The 26,496-nt window shown below is 39.9% G+C and overlaps 1 protein-coding gene across 1 annotated transcript in view; it reads right to left on the bottom strand.

Annotated features, from left to right (window-relative positions):
* MAN1A2 (mannosidase alpha class 1A member 2) overlaps window positions 1-26,496 on the bottom strand; it is a 160,258-nt gene that overhangs the window by 28,173 nt on the left and 105,589 nt on the right. The window contains exons 7-9 of the mRNA XM_058660113.1: window positions 25,731-25,854; window positions 23,516-23,609; window positions 2,219-2,334 (exon numbers count right to left, since the gene is read on the bottom strand). Of these exons, the coding sequence (XP_058516096.1) occupies window positions 2,219-2,334; window positions 23,516-23,609; window positions 25,731-25,854 (334 nt within the window). The remainder of the gene's footprint in view (window positions 1-2,218; window positions 2,335-23,515; window positions 23,610-25,730; window positions 25,855-26,496) is intronic.

Below are 26,496 nucleotides of genomic sequence, written 5' to 3'. Positions count from 1 at the left end.
TTGAATTTATATGCAATGCTCTTGGCATTTTGCTATTTCTGTTCATTATAACATAGTTCTTACCATATTCTAATTACAATATATTTAAACATATCCCCACAAACTTACAACTACAGTTAAAAGGACATAAAGAAAGAGTAACTTTTTTTTAAACAAAGCAATCCACTTATAGACTCATGGAATTACTTGTAAGGCTCTTCTCACTCTCTCAAAATATGAACAAATCCCTAATAATTCAACTTGTATAAACTGTCAAACTGTTGAACGGCAGTGAAGGGTAATATTTCTATCATATCCAAAGGCATTAAATAAATCTTCACTAACATTAGCTTTGCTTTCTTGCTCCAAAAGGACCTTTAAAATTAAAAATTAGAATAAATTTCATCAGAGCATAAACTGTACAATTAAATAAGCTAGTTAATGTTAACAGGAATGGGACTGGAGCAGCGCTGCAGCAAGCTAACCCTCCATCCTATAGAGCAGGCATCCTATATGTGCTAGTGCAAGTCCTGGCTGGCACACTTCCAATCCAGCTCTATTCTTATGGCCTGGGAAAGCAGTGGAGGATGTTCCAAGACCCTGCAACCACGTGGGAGACCCAAAAGCAGCACCTGGCTCCAAGCTTCAGGTCAGCTCAGCATTGGCCATTGCGGTCATTTAGGAAATGGAACAGAATATGCAAAACTCTCACTCTCTCTGCCCCTCAAAAACTCTACCTTATAAATGAATAAAAATAAACAATTTTTTTTTTAAGTTAAAAGGAACAGGAAGATCTGTACATGCAGAGAACAGAGTACAGATGGAATAATTTAAATAGACTAGCTCAGAAAGACAATTTTTAAAAAAAGATTTATTTATTTTTTGTTGGAAAGGCAGAAATACAGAGAGGAGGAGAGACAGAGAGGAAGTTCTTCTGTCCGATGGTTCACGCCCCAAGTGAGCCGTAATGGCTGGTGTTGCGCCAATCCAAAGCCAGGAGCTAGAAACCTCCTCCAGGTCTCCCACATGAGTGCAGGATCCCAAAGCATTGGGCCGTCCTCCACTGCTTTCCCAGGCCACAAGCAGGGAGCTGGATAGGAAGTGGAGCTGCCGGGATTAGAATTGGTGCCCATATGAGATCCTGGCGAGTTCAAGGTGAGACTTTAACCACTAGGCCACCGCACCGGGCCAATAAAAACTTAAGTTTTAATAAGAGAATGAAACTCTTCAACACTTCAAAATTTAAGACACCACAAAAAATTTAGAAGCTACTAAAATTTAGATCCTTGATTATACCTTTCTCAATTCTATCCACTGTATTAGTTCATTAGTTACCACAATCCTTCAATAAACATTTTTGAGAGTAGAAAATGGACAAAGCACTGTGTTTCACATATTAAGTGTTTATTTATCTCCAGTGCATTTATAAAAACAACTACAGGGAATTAGATCTCCCAAAAGTAGAGATATAAATGACCCTTAGTTTTTACACAAAATCTATAATGGTGAAAACTTACCACTGGCTCTATCAGCTTGGGGCTGTCATTTTAGGAAAATATAACTGTTGACAAGTAATTAAGTTGTTAAAGAATCTGGGTATACAATGTATCTACAAAACAATAAACTTTCCAATATACTTTCGCCACATAGTTTATGCTGGGATGAGTCTTGTTTTAACTTTAAACTGCACAACCACATGGCATGAGGTTGTACAAATATGAAACAATACAAGAGTGTGGTTAACAATACAGGCTTGGTACCCACACAGTTCTGGTCCAGGCTACATTACTTACAGCCATGCGATCATGAGATCTTCGGAAACTTTTAAGTCTCACTGTGCCTTAAGGTAGGATCTTATGTCTAAGACGGTGATAATGATTAAATAATCTCATAAACATCAAATGGTTAGAACAGTGTTTGGCATGAAAAGTACTATATAAATGTGCTATTACTATAATTTACTCATACGGCTCTAAATACGTAATTTACGAGGCTAATCAAAAGCAATGATCCAGCTTTTGTGGATATAACAGCAATTAAATCACCTTAAGTACATAAACTACATTGTTTTACATGCTAAAAATTTTGAAAAAGCGCAAGACTCAGAAGGCTTTTCTACTAAAATATTAATATTAAAATACCAGTATTAATACTGTTAATTCATATGATAAAATGTTATATTTTCTTAATTGCTGTCAAATACATATGCTAAATAAGAAGAATTTGAAACAATAATCACCTCAATAGCGTCATCGTACATCTTTCTCGCCTCATGGTCTGTTTTATCTGACATCAGCCATGCTTTTAACAAGTATTCATAAAAACTATCTCCCAGACCACCAACTGACGAATGATCTGTAACAAGAAAAGAGTACAGGTGGAGGAAAGAGAAGACAAAAGAAAATTAAATAATTTTCCATTTAAATGATATATTACAAATCAATAATTCTAAATTATATTGACAGACTTACTTCCAGAATAATACAAACTTAGCTCATTAAAACCATACCATCATCATCTCCTCTATACATATATTGACTTTTCTAGAATTTTTTCCCTCTGGATATAGTATTTCACAAGTTTAACAGTATTTTTCTTGAATAACATCTTCTGTATATTGTCATATCCCCAAGTTATTCCAGAACTGAAAATATAAAAATGTTTTCAATATAGTAATGCTTTCACATAGTAATGGTTTCTGTGTGTAAGCTATGTTTAAATATTACAGATATATTTAAGTTTGATTTTAAGACAGATTATCTTTTCTAAAAAAAAAAAAATGAAAGGCAGAGTTACAAAGAAAGGAAAGACAGAGAGACAGAGTGACCTTGAAGCCACCAGTTCACTTCCCAAATGGTCTCATGGCTGGTGCTGGGGGAAGAAGCCAAACACTTAATCTGTGTCTCCCACATGAGCGGCAGGTACCCAAGCAATTGGGCTATCTGCCACTGCTTTCCCAATTGCATTAGCAGGAGCTGGGCAGCAAGTAGAGCAGCTGGGAATCAAAGCAGTCAGTGTTCATTTGGGGTACTAGAATTGCAGAAAGCTTTTTCATCCATTGTGCACAATGTTGCCCCAAAAGCTCACTCTTAAGCTTTTTTTTTTAAACATGCTACATGTCCCTTGACAGTGAATCTGGTGCCATGGGGAGTAAATTAAATTCCATCTACAATGGGGTAAGCATTTGGTCTAGTGGTTAAGAAACCCGAGTCCCACGATGGAGTGCCTAAATTGCAAGTCACAGCTCCACTCCTGTTTCTAGCTTTCTGCTTACATGCACCCTGGGAAGCAACACATGATGGCTCAACTCATTAGGGTTTAGGGTTTGTCATCTATGTGACAGACTTGGACTAAGTTCCAATTTCTTGGTTACCTTTTTGGAAAGGGAGAAAAGATAACCTCAGTCATCTTCTCAGACTCAAGTTCAGTTAGCAAGATCACATACAGAGCTGCCCGGATGCCACAGTATTCTAGCATTCTACCTCTCCGACCATGCTATGCTCTTGCTTCCACCCTCTGTCCTCTCCTCTTCTCCCTATTTTTTCTCTCCCTCCCTCTCATTCTAATCCAAAATTTAACAAGAAAAATTAAAAGAAAGTTATCTACCAAAGTAATACTCATTTGCAATTTCACCTTGTGTAATATAGCAATTAGACTATTATTCTTGATTATTATTTATACAACTATCAGTATAGAGTAGCTGGGACAAAAACAATACTCTTTACACCTTCGTGTCTTCCACACCCACTGCACGGACCCCAGCAGTAAACTTCATACAGACCATAACTGGACAGGGACACCAGAAGATAAAGAGTTCAAAAGTTGAACAGTGTTTCAGAATACAGGTGGAAAGGATAAATATTGGACAGCACAATAAATTATATGTTCTCTGAGATCAGAAAAACGAAGGCAAAACCGAGGAAACAGACTGACAGGGAAAATATTTCTTGGGCGAGCACGACAGCCTAGTGACTAAATCCTCACTTTTCATCCACCAGAACCCCATATGGGCACTGGTTCATGTCCTGGCTACTCCACTTCCCATCCAGCTCCCTGCCTGTGGCCTGGGAAAGCAGTAGAAGACGGCCCAAAGCCTCGGGACCCTTTACCCATGTGGGAGACCCAGAAGACATTCCTGGATCCTGGCTTTGGATCAGCTCAGCTCCAGCTGTTGCAGCCACTTTGGGAGTGAATCAGTGGATGGAAGATCTGTCTCTCCTTCTCTTTGCAAATCTGCCTTTCCTATAATAATTGGTAAAACTTTTTTAAAAATAAGTTTTCTTTTCACTTTGACTTAGAAAGTAATATCAAGTATGTTGGAGTAGGAATGAGGGAGAGATTTATAGTTACCAACTATTTAAAAACCACTGGAAATGTTCCAAGAGAAAAAAAGCAATAGTGAATACAAAAATTAACATTTTAAACCTAAAATTTACAATGAAAGTAGGCAATGGAGCAACAAATGGATACTTAACTTTTAATATACACAGAAGATACTGTACTGTTTAATTTAGATACTATTCAAAACTACAATCAGGATTTAAGTTAAAGTTCAAGAGCAGCTGTTAGATGGGGAAATACATTATGTATATGTGTGTGTGCATACTTGTATGTGCATATTACACACATACGGACTACAAAAATAAAATTTAAAAATAAGCTTTTTATAGTGTAAAAAAATCTTGAAGTCTGTGCATACACATATTTCAACCAGTGAAGCAAAAAAAAAGTAAAACTGGCAGCTTGGGGTAAGATATTTCAAGAATGCATAATATATTCAGAAAAAATACTATAGAAATTTATTATTTTTAAAAAAGCTTATACTTTTTGCCAAAAATAACATACTTGGGTTTACCCTTTAATTTAAAACAACCAAAAACCCTGGATAAAACATATGAGAGGATGGTTTTCAAGACACTAAACACCAGACAACAAAGGATGATAGCTTCTGATAGGTGGAAAAATAACAAAGTGAATCCTGCCTGTGTTCATTCTCAGGATATTTCCTCAAGAACATTTCTAGGTAGAGACACAGGGAGAAGGGAAATGAGGCACAGTCCTATAGAGTCCCTGAGTTGAAGAAATGAAGCCGACTCCTGGATGACCAAGACAGCTATGGTTCATAGGACAGTATACAAAGAGGAGAAGTGATCTCCATAAAGAAAATCTCGGAGCTCTGCAAACTATATCCCTTTAAGTATTCATCATAGTACTGGGCAGCATGGCATGTGAGGAATCTAGGCTAGACTGGGGAAAGAATCACAAGGAAAGATGAGAGAATCTGCTCATTATAAATAGCCTGGTGTCCATACACAGCCTACCAATAAATGCCTGTTCACACCAGCAGTCCGATTACAAAATTCGTAACTCACAAGGCATTTGGTAGAGTACACAGTTAACATAAAACAAAGCAGAAGGATGACCAACGAGTTTGAAGGCTTTCAGCTGCAGCTATGTAAAAAAGAAGAAGAAAAAAAAAATCATAGAAGTAAGACAAGTCTCTGAGGAAGAGAGAAGACTTAAAGAAATAATGGATAAGCATCTCTTTCCATCCTTTCATTTTCAGTCTATGTGTATCTTTGTTGGTGAGGTATGTTCCCTGAAGGCAGGAAATAAATGGGTCGTGCATGTGTGTGGTTTGTTTTAATCCTTCCATTGAACCTATCTCAGCAATGAAACGTTCAGTGCTTACAGCTTAAAATAATCTAATAGTATTTTCTCACTGTACTCTTTCAAAATCTATCAGCTGTTTACTGAAAAAGAAAAGAAGGAAAAATCAAGAATGCTTTCTGGGTTCCTCACAAAGCAAATACATGAACAACAGCATTCCTTACTGAAACTGGGAATACTAAAGGTGAAAAATGGCTTCAAGTGGAAAGTGTCTGAATTCTAAGCAGGCTGAGTTTGAGATGCTAGCTGGATATCTAAATGAGTCTAACAAACAAGCAATCAAAAATATGAGAAATCAGAGAAGAGTTAAATTAGGGATATATCTTTAAAGTTAGCAATGCATATAAAGAGTTTGAACCATGGCAGCTTTACTCAAGAATAATGGACAGAGGGATTTATAGACAGAAATGGCACTCTGGAAAATACGAGCATTTGAAGGATGAGTAGGATAGACAGCTCTGGAGCCAGACTAGACGTGTGAGTGCTGAGCTCTGTTCTGTTTTATTACTTCTGCAATTTTGTGTAATTTAGATTCTCTTGTACTGTACCTTCCCTCTCTATACAAAAGTAATCTACAGGTTACCTACACAGAATGCTGCAGATATAGGATTCAAATTCAGCTATTCTGAGAAAATTCTGTGATCTTAACCACTATGAAAGTAAGGAATACAGCATGGGTCAGAATGGTAATAAAAATTTTAGATAAGGTGACTAGGTAAGACTACATGGTAACGTATGAGTAAAAGCCCTGAAGTGAAGGAACGAGTGAACGGTGTACACCATAGCTCTGTGGTGGAAAAACTGTCTGGTGGACTCAAGGATAGAGCACTATACCTATGGCAGAAAAAATGAGGGAGGAATACTGGTACGCACCAGATCCTAGGTCCACATAAGGACTCTGATTCAGATGAAGCCACCAGAGTTGTACAAAGCGGGTCAATGTGACTCATATTGTAAAGAATTTCCAGCTCCTGTATTAATAACTAATTAATAACTAAATCAAGGGAGACAGAGGCAGAACTGGGAAGACCAATTAGGATGCTACTGTAATCATCCAGGCAAGCAATGGCAACTGGCCTCTGTTGCTGAACAACATTCTAAACTGGTTCAAGGTACTGTAGAACCTCCACATTGGTCTGTTTGCCCATGCAAAAAGTCAATCACTGACATCTGGGTGGTGGAGGAAAACAGGTATTTATTGTTTTGCTTTAAAGTAGGTATTTATTTCAAAGTGTAGAGCAAGGAGCCAAACAGCTACTGTTTAATTCCCAGGCTCCTGAAACAGTTACAGATGAAAGTTCTTATAGATTGAAATTGGGACTGAAAGGTGTGTGATCAGCTCATGTCCAAGTTCCTGGTTGGTCAGTGGAGCTCGTGACCCTCCCTGGATTGGCCAGTGATACTGTGTTCTTTAGGGAATTTATTTTTTTTTTTTTAAAGATTTATTTATTTCCATTACAAAGTCGGATATACAGAGAGAAGGAGAGACAGAGAGACAGATGATTCACTCCCCAAGTGAGCAGCAACGGCCGGTGCTATGCCGATCCGAAGCCAGGAACCTGGAACCTCTTCCAGGTCTCCCACGCGGGTGCAGGGTCTCAAAGCATTGGGCCGCCCTCGACTGCTTTCCCAGGCCACAAGCAGGGAGCTGGATGGGAAGTGGAGCTGCCGGGATTAGAACCGGCGCCCATATGGGATCCCGGGCCTTCAAGGTGAGGACTTTAGCTGCTAGGCCATGCTGCCGGGCCCTAGGGAATTTATGTTAGCCAGGTGAGCTCCAGTTAGTCTGGGGGTTTAAGTGAAGGTAGCAGTTATACTGTACCTAGACTTGGAATTCCCCTACACAAACCACTGCAGGACAATACTGGCCATCAAGGTTCTTATCTACCGGAGAAGCAAATGACTCTTTGTACCTGGTGATTGTCCCTTATGGGGACACTTCATTAAGTCAGTGAATTCCTCCTGATAAAGGGTAGGCAAGGACATCTTGTGCTAAGAGAGGCGGACAAGAGGCTGAGCTCTGCTTTTACATTATGTGGCTTCTGTTTTACCTCAGTGTAGCAGCAACAAACAGCAGGCATATTTCAAAATATAGTATTCTGAGAAACTGGAGGTTTGGTGTGAGATTAAAAACAGAAGAAGAATAAAATAAAGGATGGCATCAAGATTTATGGTGTAAGCAACAATATAGCTACTGCCACGAAGTGGAATGGGAAAGATTGGAAGAATTACAGGTTTTCAACTAGAAAAAATTACAAAGAACTCAGTTACAGATATATTGAGTTTGAATGTCTGTAAGACATTCAAGTAAAAATATAAGTAGGTAACTGTATATATGTGTTTTAGGCCAGACAAGACAGTGACTAGAGTTCTACATTTCAGAGATATCAGCATATACCTGCTATTTAAAACTGTGAAACCAAAGTCAGAACAAAGTGCTGAGCTCTATGGCATTCCAGGAACAGCAATAAAAGAGAAACTAGCAGAGAACACGGAGTGAAGCTATCTAAACTAAAATAAGCAAGATAATGTGCTGTTTGAGAAACCCAAGTGCTTCAAGGGAAACTAACTTGCTGACAGAATTATCTAACAAGTAAAGCCTGGGAACTGACCCCTGCATTTAGCAACATGGAAATTCTCAGTGACTACAATCAGAAAAGCTTCAGTGCAATTCTTGCCAATTAATGGTGTCATCTCCTATATTTGCTTCCTGCATGTCCCTGCAGTAGAAGGTAAGTTCTAGAAAGGTTATCAGATCACTGTTTGTTTATCAGTATGCCAGTTCCTAAAACAGTAGTTGGAGTTCAGTAGGTGTTCCACAAACATCTGTAAAATTATCAATGCAAAAACCCTGTAAATGAGAGAACACATATCCCCAAATAATTCTATCATCCAAATAATAATGTATCAATCTTTTGATTCCCCTTAACAGGTAGTTCAAGAGGATGACTGCTGTATTTAGTTTATTTTGGAATTTTTCTATTTTAATCAAACGGGTAGATATGTACTGAAGAGAATAGAGAAGGAGGACAGTGTTCTGAATGGAAGATAGACTCTCTGGGAAAAATACTTCAGAAATAATAAGAAACAAGATTTACAGTATAAAGAAATGAGTATAATCTAGGATATAACCATTCTTACAAGCAACTATCCTACATTCAGATTACAGCAGTTTTCTACCAGGTCTTTTTAAATTTAAAACTGTTTTTTTAATTAGTCTATTTATTAAAACACATTTTGTAAGAACAAAAGGAATTATTTCCTCATTAGAGTTTTCTTAAAATAGGATCCAATTTCTCATCACATTCTCAATATGGCATCTTCCTGGTAAATGCGTTGAATGTTTAACCTTTAATAAAGTACATTTCCTCTAAGTGAAGAAGAAAGAATGAGAATTGTAAAAGTTAAAATAACAATTCACATTAAACCAACGCCAACACTATTATAAAACAGTGTAGAAAGTATCACATGTTCTTGTCAAAATTATCAACGTTCTGTTGAAAAAAACACATATAATAAAAATCTCAAAAATCTTATGCATCTAGACTAACAGACCATTTGCAATTACATTAAAGCAAAAGAATGCTATTTTAAAACTCAAGGAGTAGCTGGTTAGAATTATCTAAAAGGTAAAGCCTGGGAACTGACTCCTGCATTTACTTGAATACCTAGGTTTGGCACGTGGCTCTGGCTCCTGACTTCAGCTTCCGGCTAATGCAGATCCTGGAGGGCAGCAGTGATGGCTCCAGTACCTGAATTCACGACACCTGTGTCATGGATGTGGCCTGAGTCCGTGGCTGCAAACTTCAGCGCGGCCTGCTCTATGCACATGGAGTGTGAACCAATGAATGAAGTTCTCTTTTCTGTATGCTTATCTTTCCTGATTTCTAAATAAAGTAAAAATTTTTTAAATGTAGATCTTAAAGTTCTTTTTCTTTTTTACAGAGCATATATTAGCCAAGAGAAATTGAAGACTTTCATTTCTTTTGTATCGAAATAATAGCATGTATTATCGCTGTTTACTTGATATTTCCCGATGTTTTGAAGGATGGGTCGTTATTTTACTGTGGCTTATGAAATAATGGGAAAAGTTGATACAATGAGTACGGCACAGTGATTCAGCGGGTGGAAGATCTTCTTGTCTATCTCTCCTCCTCTCTGTAAGTCTGCTTTTCCAACAAAAATATATAAATCTTTTAAGAAATCAATCACTGTTGGGGCCAGCCCCATGGCACAGTGAGTAAAGTTGCTTCCTGCAGTGCAGCATCCCATATGGCACCAGGTGAGCACATGGTTGCCCTGCTTCCAATCCAGCTTCCTGATACTATGCCTGGGCAAGTGGAAGATGACTCAGTGCTTTTCCCCTTGCGCTCACGCGGGAGATGGTTCTGGCCTTCAGATCACCCTCTCCAGGTTAGGCCATTTGGGGAATGAAACAACAGATAGGAGATCTCTGTCTCTTTTTGTGTGTGTGTGCTCTGCCTTTCAAATTAATATTTTTTTTAAAAAAGTATTATTATGGAATCCATATATTTTCACAATTTTACATGTCTAGTTTCTATCAACCCTTTAAATGAAGAAAAGTGGAACCAGTATAAACCAAATTCTTCCTAAGTAAACTGCCACTGTCTTTTCAATCATAATTTTTATTTAAAACAGTAAATTTCTAAATTTAAAACCTTAAATTTCTATCTTGTGACTGAACCCCAAAATAAAGAACTAATTTAATTAATAAGTCATCATTTACATCAATGAATGAATGGAAGAAAAAAATTTAAGTATGTGACAAAATATCTTTAGGTTATGTAATAAAACTATAGAATAATCATGTATAATAAAACTATGACTAGAAAATCATATAAAGGTGTCTTTGAGAACCAGCATTTATAGTTAGCAGGGATCTTTTTAAAAGTATTATCAACGGGATAGATATTTGGCAAAAAAATTAAGTTGCCGATTGGGATGCCTGCATCTCATATTTGAGTACCCTGATTACAAGTCCCATCTATGCTATTTCTAATCCACCTCCCTGCAAATGAATACTTAGGATGATGACGGTCAAGTGCTTTGATCCCTGCCACTCACGTGAGAGACCTAAACTTATTTCCAGGCTCCTGACTTTAGGTTGACCCAGTTTGAGCTGTTGTGGACATCTTGGAGAGTGAACCAGTAGATAAAATATTTATTTCTCTGCTTTTTTTTTTTCCACAAAGTATGATTTTATTTAGGCAAGAAAGAAAAAGAGCTCCTGCCTGAGTGATAGGAGGGGGCTCCAAGGTAGGAAAGACCCCTATGTCTCTGCTTTTTAAGCAAAAATAAATAATTTTGTTCAAAAAGGCATAGTAGTAAGGAGCTAGGCAAAGAAACTCCAGCCTACCACATATACTAAATAAAAGTCATTAAATCATATACGGTACTTTTACTTTGCACTTTGGTCTCATGCATCTGTATCTGCATAATGCTGCAGATCTAACAAAAGGATTAACAAACAAATTGGTAGGACAAAAACCAAGGTTTAGAAAAAGAATTCAACAAAATGAAATGAAAGGGAAAAGACAGGGAAAGCAAAGTCTTTGATTATGGACTAGGAAAATTTGTATTTGGAAAATATCGTTACAACTTGCAGGTCTAGTCACAGGTTACTTGGGTTATAGGATTTACTCTCAGGCCTGCCTGATCGCACTCTTCAGTCCTCTCAGGCAACTGTTTCAGGAAAGACTGCATGCTTAATAATCAATATATAAGTCCTGCATGGGAAGACAGTACACAGTGACTCTAGGGACTTTAACAAATTAACATGCTATGCGTGATATCAGTGATCACCTGAGGCTCTTGACATGCAATGCCTAGCCTCTTGAACCCTCCACAATCCCATAAGTCATTAGACAAGGCCACACACAAAGTGGAGATTCCCTTCTCCTTTGAGAGAAGAGCACAAGCATCTTTGATGGCTGCTTCTTTGCACTGGGGCATGGACCACTGAGGTCCCTCTGGAGGGACACTCTTTGCAGCAGTGTCCTGGCTTCCCACACCTGATATGCACTCTTGCTGGCTTTCCTGCCAGACCAGAACGCCTTTGGGCTGATCCTGAGGCCACTGAGTGCTAATCAAGATTGCCAGCCTACGAGTCTGCTGTAAAAACTGCTTCCCATATTGGAGCATTTTTAACATTCCCTGACATCTTCAGATTTGTATTATTACAATTAGTGCTAACTTTGCTGTATTAGTACATTAAGATTTATCATCTCAGTTTTTGGTTATGTCTGAATATTTAGCTCCTTTACTTTGAAGACATTTGCTACCCTTCGAAATTCCCTAAAGTTAATTTCCTGTAAGTCTAAGTCAATTGTTATGTTTTCAGATCATGGACTCAGAAGCTTGTAAATAATATCCATTTTGACACTGGAAGAACTTTGGTTATTATCATTAAAAAATGAATAGAACTTTATGTCTGTTTAGGTATTTACATTAAGGGTATATGAAAGTTTTGCAACTGCTATATAGACATTGGTAATATTTATAGAAATTTTTCAAGTATTGTATGTTTGGGTATCTGAAAAGTCTTAGTAGGAAGAACTTATAATACAGTGGCTGCAGGTGGCCTATATGCTTAGAACAGTTGCTGCTACAGCAATCCTGGTGGAGAAAGTCACAAAGCTGGCTTGAGGTCAGCCACTTGAGGTTCAAACATCACATATACAGGAAGAACCTCTAGAGAATCCAGATGTTGAATGGTTTACTGAGGGCAGTAACTGCATAAAGGAGAGAGTTAGAAAGACAGGATAGGTCATTGTGGACTTTACCCAGCTAATAGAAGCTCAGGCTGAACCTCACTGCTTTACATAGAGCCTTACAATTGGAAAAAGGCCAGCTTTTACAACAAACATTCTCATCTGTGAAGACTCTGTCTACACAGTTATGGATAACTGACAGGCCTTAGACTGTTTGTTTTGTTCCAGTTTTGCTCATAATGATTTAAACTATTTCAGAATCCAGCAACTACCTGGGAGAATGCGGACCATGTGGGAGCACAGCCATTGACAGTGACTGAAAATTATCCAGCTCGTGAGATGGATCCACTAATTGGATGAGATAGAAAGAGCCTTCTGAACCCCAGAAAGGCAGAGCCTATGCCCATAATCAGCAGGAAGCAGCTACAGAAGATATGATTCTGTATCCCTCAGCAATTCTTAACAGTACGGGTTAGGAAGGCTCTGAGGGGGAAATGTAGTGAGGTAGGTAGCTAGTTCAGGGTCACAAGCTTGGAAGCCACTCCCCTTCCCCACCTAAGTATTCCCTCCTGCCCACCTGTGAGTCTCACCTATAGTCACCTGGGATCTTAGAGGGGGCGGTATAGTATTATTATCTAACCACTCCCCTCACAAGCCCCTATTAAGGCTCATGATAAGAGGGGCTCACTCTCTTGGTCTCCTTCGCCCTGGCACTCCGATTCTTGGCCAGGACAAACTCTAAGGACGGGTATCCCGTGAGCATGGCCCCTGTGTGTCTGTATTCCTCACTGCTTGGGCGGGACAGTGAAGATAGCAATGCTAAGATGCCTTGTATTTCTAATTTGTGTACTGACAGGAGTTCCAGGTAAGGTGAGACCTAACAGTAGTGGAATGTGGGCAGAGAAGTCAGGGAAAGATGAATGTCTGCAGCTTTGTAAGTGTGCCCAGATTATCTGTTGCTTGTCTCTTAGGATAGCTGATATTGTTGGGGAAGCTGGGACGTAGATCTTCAGCTTAACAGATGGACTTCAAGGTAATAACTATCTGTTCCTCTTGGGGTTATGATTGACTGGATTACCATATGGATTTTTTGTTAGCTATTTGTAGTGGGCCCTGTTATTACTAAGGTTGGTTAATAAAGACTCCTTAATAAACCTCAAAAAAAAAATAATAACAGCAGCAATCTGTGGTCTAAGGTAACCACAGAATTGATCATCCCATAGTCGAATTTCTGACTTGAACCACTGACATATGATTGCCTAGTATCACATCTGCTGAGCTGTGTCACTCCAAGATTTTTCTGATTCTCAGAAATGGAAAAAAACATTAAAAACACTTCTGAGTATCAGTGATCTATATGACCCATGTCAGCATGCCACGTTCTTCATGATGGCAAGTTTCTAAAATCACTGCTTCTTAAAGCGTTCTTAAAGAAAATTCTACATTACACATTTGAAGTGTTGGTCAATACATTATCTCATATGTATGATCATCCTATTAATAAGTACAAATAAGCCAGATGAAGAAATAGAGGCATGGGGAGGTTAATCAATTACCCCAAGTACTAATATTCATGAAAGTCAGGATTAGACTTCCTCTTTCATATACTATCACATCCATTCTTGGTTTTCCATATTTTAACTTCAGTAGCACAAAATTTAATCAATATCAATCTAGGAGAACCAAAATGGCAGAATAGGATAAGGACACGTTTAAACGGACGGAAAAACATTTAATCAGGATGAAGCAGAGAGGACATATTTCAGGAAATAGGAAAGGACAGAACAACAGCAGAGGGGTACCTGGAGACTGATCCACACGGGAAAGCAGCAAAACCAATGGTGTCATGTTGCAGTGACTGATACTCCAGTATGGCGATCTGAACTCCACCGGCAGCTGGAACTCCACCAGCAACCAGGTGGGAAGGGACTTTCACTGGGAGCTTGGGAGGTGAACCCAGACAAAGAACTGTCTGTTCTGCTGGTCCGTTTGATTTGACCAGGAGCAGAGACAGAGCAGCATACCTCAGACGGGCAGTGCGAGAACAGGGTGGATTTCATAGCCCAGTCAGCCCCCTAGAGCCAAATTGGGAGCAATTTTGTGTAAGGAGGAAAGAGCAAGGGAAAGGACTGAGCATATGCTGAGCTAGGAGTGAGCTCATTTCTGACTCGATGAACTGCAACAACGTGGCATTCTACGGGTTCCACCTGTGGCATTCTACGGGTTCCACCTGTGGCATTCTACAGGTTCCACCCAAGACAGGTCTGGGTAGCCCTAAGACCTGACAGCCAGCAAATATAGAACTGTAGTGGTGGTACGTCAGGCGCCATTTTGCGCACTGTGGCAATAGCTTTTTTTTTTTTTATTATTATTTAACTTCATTAATTACATTGTATTATGTGACACAGTTACATAGATACTTGGGTTCTCCCACCCCTGCCCAAACCCTCCCACCATGGTGGATTCCTCCACCTTGTTGCATAACCACAGGGGACAACAGTGAACGGTGCATGTGCTGAGCTCGAGAGACCTCACTGACTTCAGTGGATTGCACTGATCCCGCAGGAAAATAATACCGACTGTGGAATCATATGGGTCAAAATAGGTCCGTGTGGCACCCAGACCTAACGTCCAACAGGTTCAGACAAGATCAGCACCACCAACAACCTAATTATATAGGACATGTGGTGTCTCTCTAATCCTGGGACCTGTTCCAACCGGAAGTGGGAGAAAGGTTGCAGAGACAATGGTGAAGCCTTAGCACGATATCACAGGAGGTGGTGAGTGGTGAGCCAAGAGCTGGGGCTGTGGAGATCATGGTGGCAATCTGACATAAGAACCCAGACCTGGAACTCACTGGAGGTTGTAGCACAATTGGCTGCAAGCAAAAAGGTATGTACCAACTGCAATAAGTAAAATCGCATTGTAGACCTGTGGGTGACACAGCTTAGAAACCTGCCCCAGGGAGAAGACTCTACTAACCAGAAGTACAATGATCAAGAGCAAAAGAAGAGACAAAGGCACAATGAATAATACTGAAAACTTCCCTGCAAGAGAGCAAAACCCTATGCCAACCTCAGAGTTAACTGAGGAAGACATCGAGAAAATGGGGCACACAGAATCCATAAGACTCATTTTAAAGATTCTGATCAACAATGAGAAGCACATAATACAGGAGTTCAAAGAATTTAAGGAAGCAATAAAGCAAATCAAGGCTCAAATATCAGAAACTAAGAACACAGTAGAGCAAATTAAAAGTACAGTGGAGAGTCTCCAAAATAGAATGAAGCAAGCAGAAGAAAGAATCTCAGAATTGGAAGATATTTCCTGTCACCAAGGGGGAGCAAAGAAAAAGCTGGAAGCAGAGCTGGATCAGGCCAAAAAAAGGATTCAAGAATTGAAAGACACTATTAAGAGGCCTAATATAAGAGTTATGGGAGTCCCAAAAGGTGCAGAAAGAGAAACTGATTTTACAAATATATTTAATGAAATAATAAAGGAAAATTTCCCTAATCTAGAGAAAGAATTGGGAAACAAGATCCAGGAGGGGCACAGAACTCCCAACAGGCGTGATCAAAAGTGATCTTCACCACGACATATGATCATCAATTTCGCTTCAATCGAACATAAGGAAAAGATCCTTAAATGTGCACGTGAAAAAAATCAATTGACATATAAAGGAGTGCCAATTAAATTCACAGGAGAGCTCTCACAGGAAACTCTACAGACCATAAGAGAATGGAGTGACATATTCCAGATTCTAAAAGGAAAAATTGTCGGCCCAGGATAACATATCCAGCAAAGCTTTCTTTCGTCTTTGAAAATGAAATAAAATTCTTCCACAGTAAAGAAAAGCTAAAGGAATTTGCCTCTTTCAAACCTGCCCTACAAATGATACTTCAAGATGTTCTCTGGACAGAGAAGAGGATTAGCACCCAACAAAACCCAAGGCAAATGGGAAGAACATCCCACTAAAATGACAATAGAAGACTAAATCAGTGAACAACCCATTCCTAAAATGACAGGACCAAAGTACCACCCATGTATATTAAACTCTGAATGTAAATGACTTAAGCTCAATCAAACGTCATAGATTAGAAGACTGGATTAAAAAATAAAACCCATCTATTTATTGTCTGGAGCAGACACACTTCACCAACAAAAAGCAGTGGAAACTATATCACATGGGTTTTGTTGTTTTCTGTTGGTTTCATCTCTTCAAAACACTTCCTTCTGATTAAATCATTCAATGACTCATAGATCATGCAGTGGCATCATTTTCTTCAAGAAGGTTCTTGATTTTCATTTCTTCAGCTACACATTAGTCATTTAATAGCATCTTATTTAACTTCTTGGTGTTGTTAATTTCTTTTCTCTCCCTGATGTTGATTTTGTTTTGTGGCTCTTCATTTAGGGGGATGTATAGTAGCTGTGTAATGGAGACTGTCATATCTAGTAACATATTATTTAACTTCATGGCATTATAAATTTCTATTTTTCTTTCTATTGTTGATTTTGTATCATGACTTTTCATTTAAGGGGATGTACAGTAACTGTAAAATGGAGACTAACATCCAGAAGTGAGGATGTAGTGTAGTATGCATTTCTGCTTCCAGACAAAGATGCACTTACAATGAAACTGTTTACTATATCTTGACAATAGGATTCAGGACTCTCTGCCATTGTCCATGCTCGCAATGATGGACATATGACTGAGTATAAAGAACTATATGTTAGTAATGATATAGAGGAACTAGGTGGGTGGGGGAGGGGATTGGGGAGGGGATAAGGGAATATGGAACTGTATCATAAAATGATAGCAATAATAATAATAAAATGAAAAAAATAAAAAAAGAATATCAGTCTCCTATATTTTCATCACTTTAATCACTACATGGCATAGGCTAAGAGCACTGTACTTAAAAAACTAGGGAAAGTGTTTCGTGAGAAATGATTTGCCTTTAAATCTATATTCCTTACTATAATCTTTTGTATCATTTGCCAAGTACTTTTCCTGAAGGCAATTACCAGTAATTATTCTCTGTGATTGCTATGTGCAAGTCACAGACATTATCATTACTCTAATTATAATACAGTTAGCCAAAGCTGAATTGTTAAACTTCAGTTCAATTAAATGTTTGTTTTACGGACTATTTATAGATATGACAGATATATATGGCTCAAAGATAATAATGAAATTTGATATACTTTTCAGAAGCTGATACAAAATATACAAAAGTGTTAAAAAGAACAAATTGGACAATTTAGTATGGACCACAGCTGCAGAACGAATCATCAGGGCATATCTCTAAAATTGTAAACACTTCTTACCAAAATAATCAGTGAACAGTTCTTTCAATAATGTTCTGAAAATTAAAATTAATAACTGCTAGGAGTACAAATAGCATAAAGTATTTTCAATTTATTTTGTGAGAAAAAAACAGAGAAGACTGAAAGAGAAGGATTTACTGTAGAGAAATATACATGTAACTCAAAAGTTGCCATTTTAGCCATATTTTAAGTATAGCATTTAGTGGCATTAATTTCACTCATGGTGTTATATAATCATCACACCACTTATCTACAAAACGTTTTTATCATGACATATGGAAACTCTAGCAATAACCCTCCATTCTTTTTTCCGTCTCCCCTACTTCCCCCATTCAATCAAGTCTCTGGTAACCTGTAATCTACTTGCTTTCCCTATCAACTCGCCCCAGGTATTTGATAGAGGTGAAAACAACGTTTCTCCTTTTGTGACTGGCTCTTTCTCTTAGCATGTTTTGAAGGTTTCTCTATGCTGCACAATTACCAGAACTCCATTACTTTCATAGGTAAACAATATTTAGTTACATGTTTATACCAAGTTTTGCTTATCCATTCTTCTCTTGTACATTTGAGTTGTCTATTAGTTCACTTTCTGTTGATAAAACTCCTGCAGCTTAATACTTATAAACAAAAGGTTTATTTAGCTCATGATTTTGCAAGTTGAAGAGCATGGTTCCACCATCTGCTAACTTTCTTCTGGCTATATCACAACAAGGCAGAGACACAGAAAGGCACAAACCAAACCAGCCAGGTATGGATGATGACGGTATTACTTCCCTTAAAGCAACCCTCATAAGAACGCCAGACGGGTATGGATCCTTCTAAGGGCAGCATTCTCAGCACGGACCAAAAGGCATACAAACATCACACTCTAAGGTGTTTAGAAGATTTCTTGTTTCTTTTGTCAATTTAATAGTCAAGGAATTGTGTCTCTTTAAAAGCAGCTTTGATTTGACTATGCAAGAGGCAAAGTGGAACAGAGAAAGAAAAAGCTAACTGGTGAAGTTTTCAGAGATGTTAAGGAAATGACAGCTTTTGTAAGTATGGTAGCAATAGTCTGTATAAAGAGACCTTACACCATCCACAAGTACCAATTACTCTCAGAATATCACTTTTAAGGACAAATAAAAATATCTGTTGGACATCTATGTTGTGCTTTTATGAAATAACATTTTTAAAAAGATTTTTACTTATTTTTATTTGAAAGGCAGATTTACAGACAGAAAGAAAGATCTTTGTTCCACTGGCTCATTCCCCAAGGGGCCACAATGGCCGAGCTGAGCGGATCTGAAGCCAGAAGCCAGGAATTTTCTCTAGGTCTCCCAAGTGGGTACAGGGTTCCAAGGCTTTGGGTCATCCTTTACTGCCTTCCCAGGCAAAAAGCAGGGAGCTAGATAGGGAGGGCAGCAGCCAGGAAATGAACCAGTGCCCACATGGGATCCTGGCACTTGCTAGGTGAGGATTTATCCACTGAACAATATGGTTGGGCCCTATGAATCAACATTTTTAGGACCATTTTTAAATTGAGTTAATCATATTTCCTTATAACCTTATAAGAAGTCCTATAAAGGAGGTGGGGCTCGGATCTGGAGGCTTGGGCCCACTTGCCTGCCATGTGCTTGGAAGCCAGGTGGTTCAGCTTGTCCCACAGGTGGGGTCCTGAGAGGTGAGGCTTGGGTCAGGAGGCAGGGTTCAGGTCGGGTGGCCAGGGCACGGCAGTGCGACCTTTGGGAGGGGATGCAAGGGGCTTTAGAGGTCAGACCTCAGTACCAACCCATGTGGCAGACCAGAGCTGGGGTAGTTAGGACTGAAAAATGCTGAATACCATTCACTGCTACACACTGAAGCTAGAGCTGGGGGTCTATTGGGCAGTACTAGATCACAGTACCCACCAATGAGAGCCAGAACTGGGGACAGGAAATGTTAGGCTGATCCTTGGCGCTAACCAGCATGCAAGAGAAGTGTGTCTAGGGGCAGATTCTGTGGGGAATGTATAGACCCACCTCTTTAGATCTGAAATTTCTGCTGATTTTCTTGGGAGGTCAGGGTGGTGAGGGGCTGAACTAGGCATGGCCATGGAACCCTCCAACACTCATGGGTACTGGGGTCGGGTACAGGTTGGACTGGTCTAGGTTGTGACACCACTGGCACACCCAAGAATACGGCGTAGGGTAGGCCAGGCCAAAACATCCACTGCTCATATGTAGGCCTGGATGGAAGGGTTAGACTATGCCTGCTAAAGGCCTAATACCTGCTGATACATGAAAGATGTGGGTCTGGTGAGGGAATTTGGGAAACTACCCTGGTGGGCCATAGCTCCCACTGGTGATTCAGGCCTGCATGGTTTTCAGATCAAGCAGGATATTCCACTTGTTTGCACACATGAGGGGTGGATTTGGAAGGGGGTGGTTGGGCCAGGCTAACCTTACCTCACTGGCAATTGCAGAAGCCAAGCTGGAATGTGGGGCATGCCAGGCTAGGCTATCACACCTACTGGTTTGTAGGCATCAGGGATGCAGCAGACTGGCCAGGGCCAAGCTGCAGCACTTACCAGTGAGAGCTGGCACTGGCGGTGGGTCAAAGCAGGCCAGGCTGCAGCATCCAATGGCAAAGGTCAAGATGGGGAATAGGCTATGCCGAGCTGGGTCAGAGCAACCACCAGGAAGCTCAAGACCTGGAGATGGGAACAGGTCTAGTATGGGAGATAAGGGGATGCCCCAAATAGGTTGTGGCTCCCACTGGTGAGCACGAAAGCTGGAATGCGGGGTTGGTCTGGGTTGGACATTGCTGCAGTGTTCCTCCGTATAGCTGTGGACTGGGTCTGGAGTGCGCCAGACTAGGTCTAGACTCCAACACCAAACTGGTGCTCATGAGAGCCAAAGTAGGTATAGAATGGGCTGGGATAGGTCTCAGCTCCTACTGGGTCATGTGAGAGCTATATCGGGGCATGGACCAGGTGTGGCTGGGCTATAACATCCAACAGTAAGAATCAGATTTAATATGGGCCAGTTGAGCAAGGCCACTGTTCCTGCCAGGACAGGAGGTGGACTAAGTCAGCCTGGGCCAAGGACCCACCAGTGTGTGCAAAATCTGCCACTGGGAGGAGACCTGATAGAGTAGCTTTGGGAACTCCTTTGTCAGAGTACAGTCCCTACAGCGGAGCATAAGAACTAAGGCAAGAGCAACCCAGTTCAGGCCAAGTCACAGTACCACAGGCATATGTGTGGCACAGTTCTGGGAGTGGGCCAGGCTGGAACAGTTCATAACACCCACTGGCAGATCTGAGAACCAGGATGGGGTGCAGGATAGGCTGGATTGGGCCGCAGTACCAGCCAATTCACATTATGGCCAGGACTGGGGGCTGACTGCAACAGGTTAGGCGGCAGCACCTGCAAGTGCGAGCTTGGGGGGCCAACTTGGCCAGGCCAGGCTATAGTACCCACTTGCAAATGCAGAGGAAAGACAAGCCATGCCAGACTGAGCCACAGCTTCCATCAGCACACACGAGACCGGGGTTGGGTGGGAAGATGTGTGACAGCCCAGCAGGGGAGTTATAGGGACTCTCCTGCTGGGCCACTGCTCATGCTGTTGAGTGTGAGAGCTGGGAATGAGGGGCAGACTAGGCTGGACAGGGATACAACACCTGTTGGCTTACATGTGAACTGGGCTAGGGGGAGCACCAGGCAGGGCGAACCAATTTCTTCCACTGCTGCAGGCAAAAGCCAGAGTAAGGGCAGGTGAGTTGGGCTTTGCTGCAACATCAGCTGGCAAGTGCTGAGACTGGGGACAAGTTCTGTCGAGCTAAACTGAAGAACCACCTGGAGAGTACAAGATCTGGTGAAGTGACTGTGTCCAGTGGAGAGGCTGTGGGCAACTCTCTGATGGGCTGCAACTGCTACTGGTAAACATGAAAACCAGGATTGGGGGCATGCCTGGCTGGACAGGCAGTGGCACCTGCTGGCATGAGTGTGGCCTGGAGGGTGGAGTCAGTTCGGCTGAGCCAGGTTTCAATGCCCAGTGATGTATACAAGATCTTAGTGGGATGTGGGACCAAACCGGTCCACTACACATTGTACCAGGCACAGGAACCAGGGCTGGTACTAGCCCAGTGTGGATTATTGGGAGTTGCTCTGACTGGTCTGCAGCTCCTTATGGTGTATGTGAGGGCCAAGTGTGTGGTGGGCCAGGCTGGGCTGGGCCACAGCATCCATTAGTTTGCAGAGGAAGGAGAGCAGAACAAATTAATCAACCATCCCAGTGAAGTTTGACAGCAAATTTCTGGGTGAATGGAGATTTGGCAGCGGACTATGTCAGCCAATTGACAAAGGATATCTTTGTCCTTGGAGTAGTGATAGCAACAGCATCTCAGAACTACTGACACCACATTAGCAGAACCCTCAGAAAATGCTGCACACAGGAACCCTGGGATGACATCAGGTGGCTATTCCCCATCCCTGAGTACTAAGGTGGTTGGGAGGCTGGGTGCAGCTTCTCCCTTGTAAACTGCACTCCTCCAGATACTGCAAGAAGAAAAAGAAAATGTATAAACAATGGTCTCACTCACTTTTCCTTGTTCCTTGACACTTTTCCCATCATGATCAACAATGTAAATATCATCAAAAATAAATGAAAAGAAAATAAGTCCTATAAAGAAAGTACATAGGCAGTGAACAAATACTCCAATGGGAATCAGTGATCAGCTATCAGCAATTGGAGCTTCACCTGGAGCCAGGAACTCAGGAGGTAAAGCCACCCACAGAACTGCAGGTCCTGCTGACTTGTTTAATCTGACCAAGAGCAGAAGTAGAACTCAAGCAGTCAGGATTGAGAAAAGGGTAGATTTCATAGCTCTGACTCCCGCCAGTGTCACATCGGGCACTATTTTGTGACCTGGGGCAAAGGAACTGGAGGAAAGACAACAGTAAGCTGCACATGCGCTAAGTCAGTAGAAAATGCACTTTCGACTTAATGCATTGCACTGGTCCCACATGGGAAACAACAGCAACTCTGCATCCCATAGGTTCCATACAGAATAGGTCCAGCTTGCACTCGGCCCCAGCTGTCAGTAGGTACTGGCAAGAAGAGCTCCACCAGCAGCCAGGTGGGGAGGGGCATTCAGCAGGAGCTCAGGAAATGAACTCTGCCAGACACCTGCTGATTTATTCAATCCCACAGAGCCCAGGAAGTTGGGTGAAGATACAGGGTGGATTTCACGAGCCAGACCTCCACCAGTACTCATTAGGCACCATTTGGAGAATGGGGAAAATGCTGGAGAAGGGACAGTAGTGAGTTGTGCTTGTGCTCTATCCCCAGTGTCATTCAGAATCTGGCACAAAGCCTGGTAAATGAAAGACACAATGATACCTTCTTCTAAACCGAATGACTGAAGGTAGTGTGTCCAAGAGCAACTGCCCCCTTTTCCTAGTCATTTAATAAACTCGCTTGTTTCACACTCCTCCTATAAACACCTATTCCAAACAGTGCACTTATCCACATGAAGATATTATTTACCATTAGGTTTAAACTGCGGACTCCTACACAATCATCTCCTACACAATTATTTTAGAAAAACATTCACATATACATGAAATAAAATATTCATGAGACACTTATTAATTTTTTCACTTTACAAATAGGAAAATCAAAGCTCTGATTAGAGATCTGCACAGATAATGGCACGGGTAGGCAACAGTACTAGACATTAGCTAAGAATTTCTAACTTCATGTAGCTTACCTTTCATTATATCAAGATAAGTTTCAGACAAATAACCTTTTAACAATGCATCCACTGTACTAGGAATACTTACACTGACCCCAGCGTCCTGTTCTTGGGTTCAAATAATTTGGATAAAGACCATTTGGGCGATCCATTTTCTGAAGTAGTTTCCTAATATGCATAACCTAATAAGCAAAATATAATAAGGAATAAAATTAACAAAATTAAATGTCAAACACAATTAACAAAAATAAACAAATCAGAATTAATACTAACCTAGGTATCTTGTGTTTTTCCTCACTCACTTCCTACACCCACCCTCTCTCCTTAACCCTTTTTTTCAGTAGCAGTCAGGAAAGATTTCTATTTAAGTAACCCACTGTTTTTAGATTTTGCTTTAATTATTAATTTTTATTATATTTATTTTATATTTACTATGTTATTTTTAAAAAGCCAGAAATGTAAAGAAAACAGCACAACCTTCTTTACTCTAATATTCCACTACCCAGAAGTAGCTAGGCATCAGAAGTGTCAGGGATAAATATCATTCCAGACGGGAACAATGTGCATATATTCAGACAATATCACAGAAACAGAATCATGACATTTGTATAAAAAATATCACCTTGAATTTAGCACACAAAATGTAAATAAGTTGATAAATTTTAAATATTATTTCCACAATAAATATTCCTAAAATTTCAGCTCTTTCTGAGGTTAAAGAGGAAAAAATTATGAAATGTGCTGAGAGGCTGGAGCCTTTCCCAGGAACTGTACTTTAATTCATCTCTGGATTCTTTAAGTGTCTGGTGTAGGTAAGGATAGGGCAGAATAACACTGTAACACATTTGTTTGTTTGTTAATGTTATCACTATACTTGAGGAATAACCTAGCTGTTTTAAATAACTTGAGACAAAACTATTTCCATGGGGCCTTATACATACTTCACTTTTCTGAACCTGAACACAACACTAACTCTTTTACCACAAGGTTTCCCATCACCTTTCATTTGCTATCTATATTCTCTATGTTTTTTCATGTTTGAGATTGATATGAGACAGGTGTTAGCTAACACAACCTCAGCAGATGGAAGCCAGTCTCATCACCAAGTGACCCTATGATCTACCACCTACTTGTCTATCAAATGACTTCCCAGGAGTATTTGCCTCCATTTGAGACCTAGAGCAGGACTTTATAAGCACACTCCTTTCAAGTCCCATAAAAGCCCATGCCAAGGAGGGGTTCACTCTCACTTGCTGCAGAATTAAGTATAATATCAAGTCACAAATGTCTTGCTTCCTCTCCCTCTTTTGGGCTGCTTAATATCTTTGTCATATATTTATCAGCTTTTCCTAATTTTATAGCTGTTGGTTAATTTTAGTTGGTCTTTGCTATTTCATTATTATTTACTCAGGACAGAAAAAATTAAGCATTCTGGCTCTATTTTTTCTATTTTTAACTGAAAGCTGACCTTAAAGCACACATGGATTTACTCATACTTCAATTTTAAAAATACAACACTGCCAACACTTAAAAATGGTCTGTTTATGACTATTTGTTCCCTTATTGCCTTTTATTTAGAGATTCACAGTACTGAATTTCATGTTCATTATTACTAGACAATTTTATACTCTGAATAATTACTACTTCCTTTCTTTCCTTTCAAATCTTAAATATTTTGCTCATTATATTTTTCTTAACATTCTGGATAGGAACTGCAGCACAAGGCTGAACAGAAATGCCAATGAAAAATTTTAAAGTGTTTTTATTTTTATTTATTTGAAAGTCAGAGTTTCAGAACGAGAAAGATAGTGTGAACTAGCACAAGAACAGGTTTCCATCTCCTGGTTTACTGCCCGAGTGCCCAGACAGTTAGGTCTGAACCAGGCTGAAGCCAGTAAGCAGACACTCAATCCAGGCTTCCTACATGGGTGGTAGGGACCCAAATGCCTGAGCCATCATCTGCTGCTTCCCACAGCACACATTAGCGAGAAGTTAGATTAGACACAGAGGTGGCACTGTATCACAGTTACTCTGATATAGGATGTAGTATTTCAAATGTCGACTTCAACCTGCCCATAGACATTTTAAAAAACATAATAGTGGTTACAACTTGTCAAATAACAATAAATATTTTAAATATGTACTAACTGGAAAGAATCTTTCTTTGAAAGACTAAAATAAATAAATGAAAGCCAGGGCCTAGATAAACCTACATCCAACAAAGTAAATGCTTTAAGTACTAATCAGTCTTTGTGTAAATTTGAAAGGATCTTGGTATAACAAAGCAATAAAAGAAAACTAACCTTGTTGTAGTACACCATGTTCCCTGTCAAGTAGCTAAGGTGAACAAACTCCATATGAAGCGTACCAAATTCAGCCAGGATGCTGCAACCTGCAGAGGCCCAGCCCCAGTTTCGCCCAACTCCACTGAATAAAAAGAAAGACAAAATAGAAGGTAGGACTTGGGGTGTTGGGGAACAAACAAAAATGTTTGAATATGAATAGGAGCATTTTAAATAGGTTCCTTAAAATTACAAAACTAACATGACAGCTTATTTTTATCTAGTTTTCTTTGATTACCAAATCAGGACAATATTAAAAGTATACAAAGAATACATTGTACTCATTCTGATTTCTCTTTACCCAACAGAATTAAACATCACATTCATTAGTTTCTTGCATTTTACTATAAAATTTTTGAGCATACATGGCAATCCAAACATATATTCTTCCTTTTTTCCTTCCTAAGCCATACCATTTGCCATGTACTTGGATTTTCATCTTAAAATGTATGTTGGCGGATTTTCCACATCAGCTCAGTGTTCTCACTTTTCCAAAGCTGCATAAAATACTATGAAATCACTGATTTTTAATTTAGAGTGCTCCACCCCAGAGATATATGAAATTTATGACAGTATTTTGACTTCCCTGAAACCAATTTTTACTGTGCTAAAACAAAAGAGATAAAATTTCCTGGAATAATCAGAACAGCATCACACGATAAAGAACTGTCCTTCTCTAAATGCTGGCAGTGCTGATGTGAAAACAGCATTATATGAACAGGCACAT

This window comes from Ochotona princeps, chromosome 2 (assembly GCF_030435755.1).
Source record: "Ochotona princeps isolate mOchPri1 chromosome 2, mOchPri1.hap1, whole genome shotgun sequence".
NCBI lineage: Eukaryota > Metazoa > Chordata > Mammalia > Lagomorpha > Ochotonidae > Ochotona > Ochotona princeps.
This window is presented reverse-complemented; position numbering and strand designations above follow the sequence as displayed.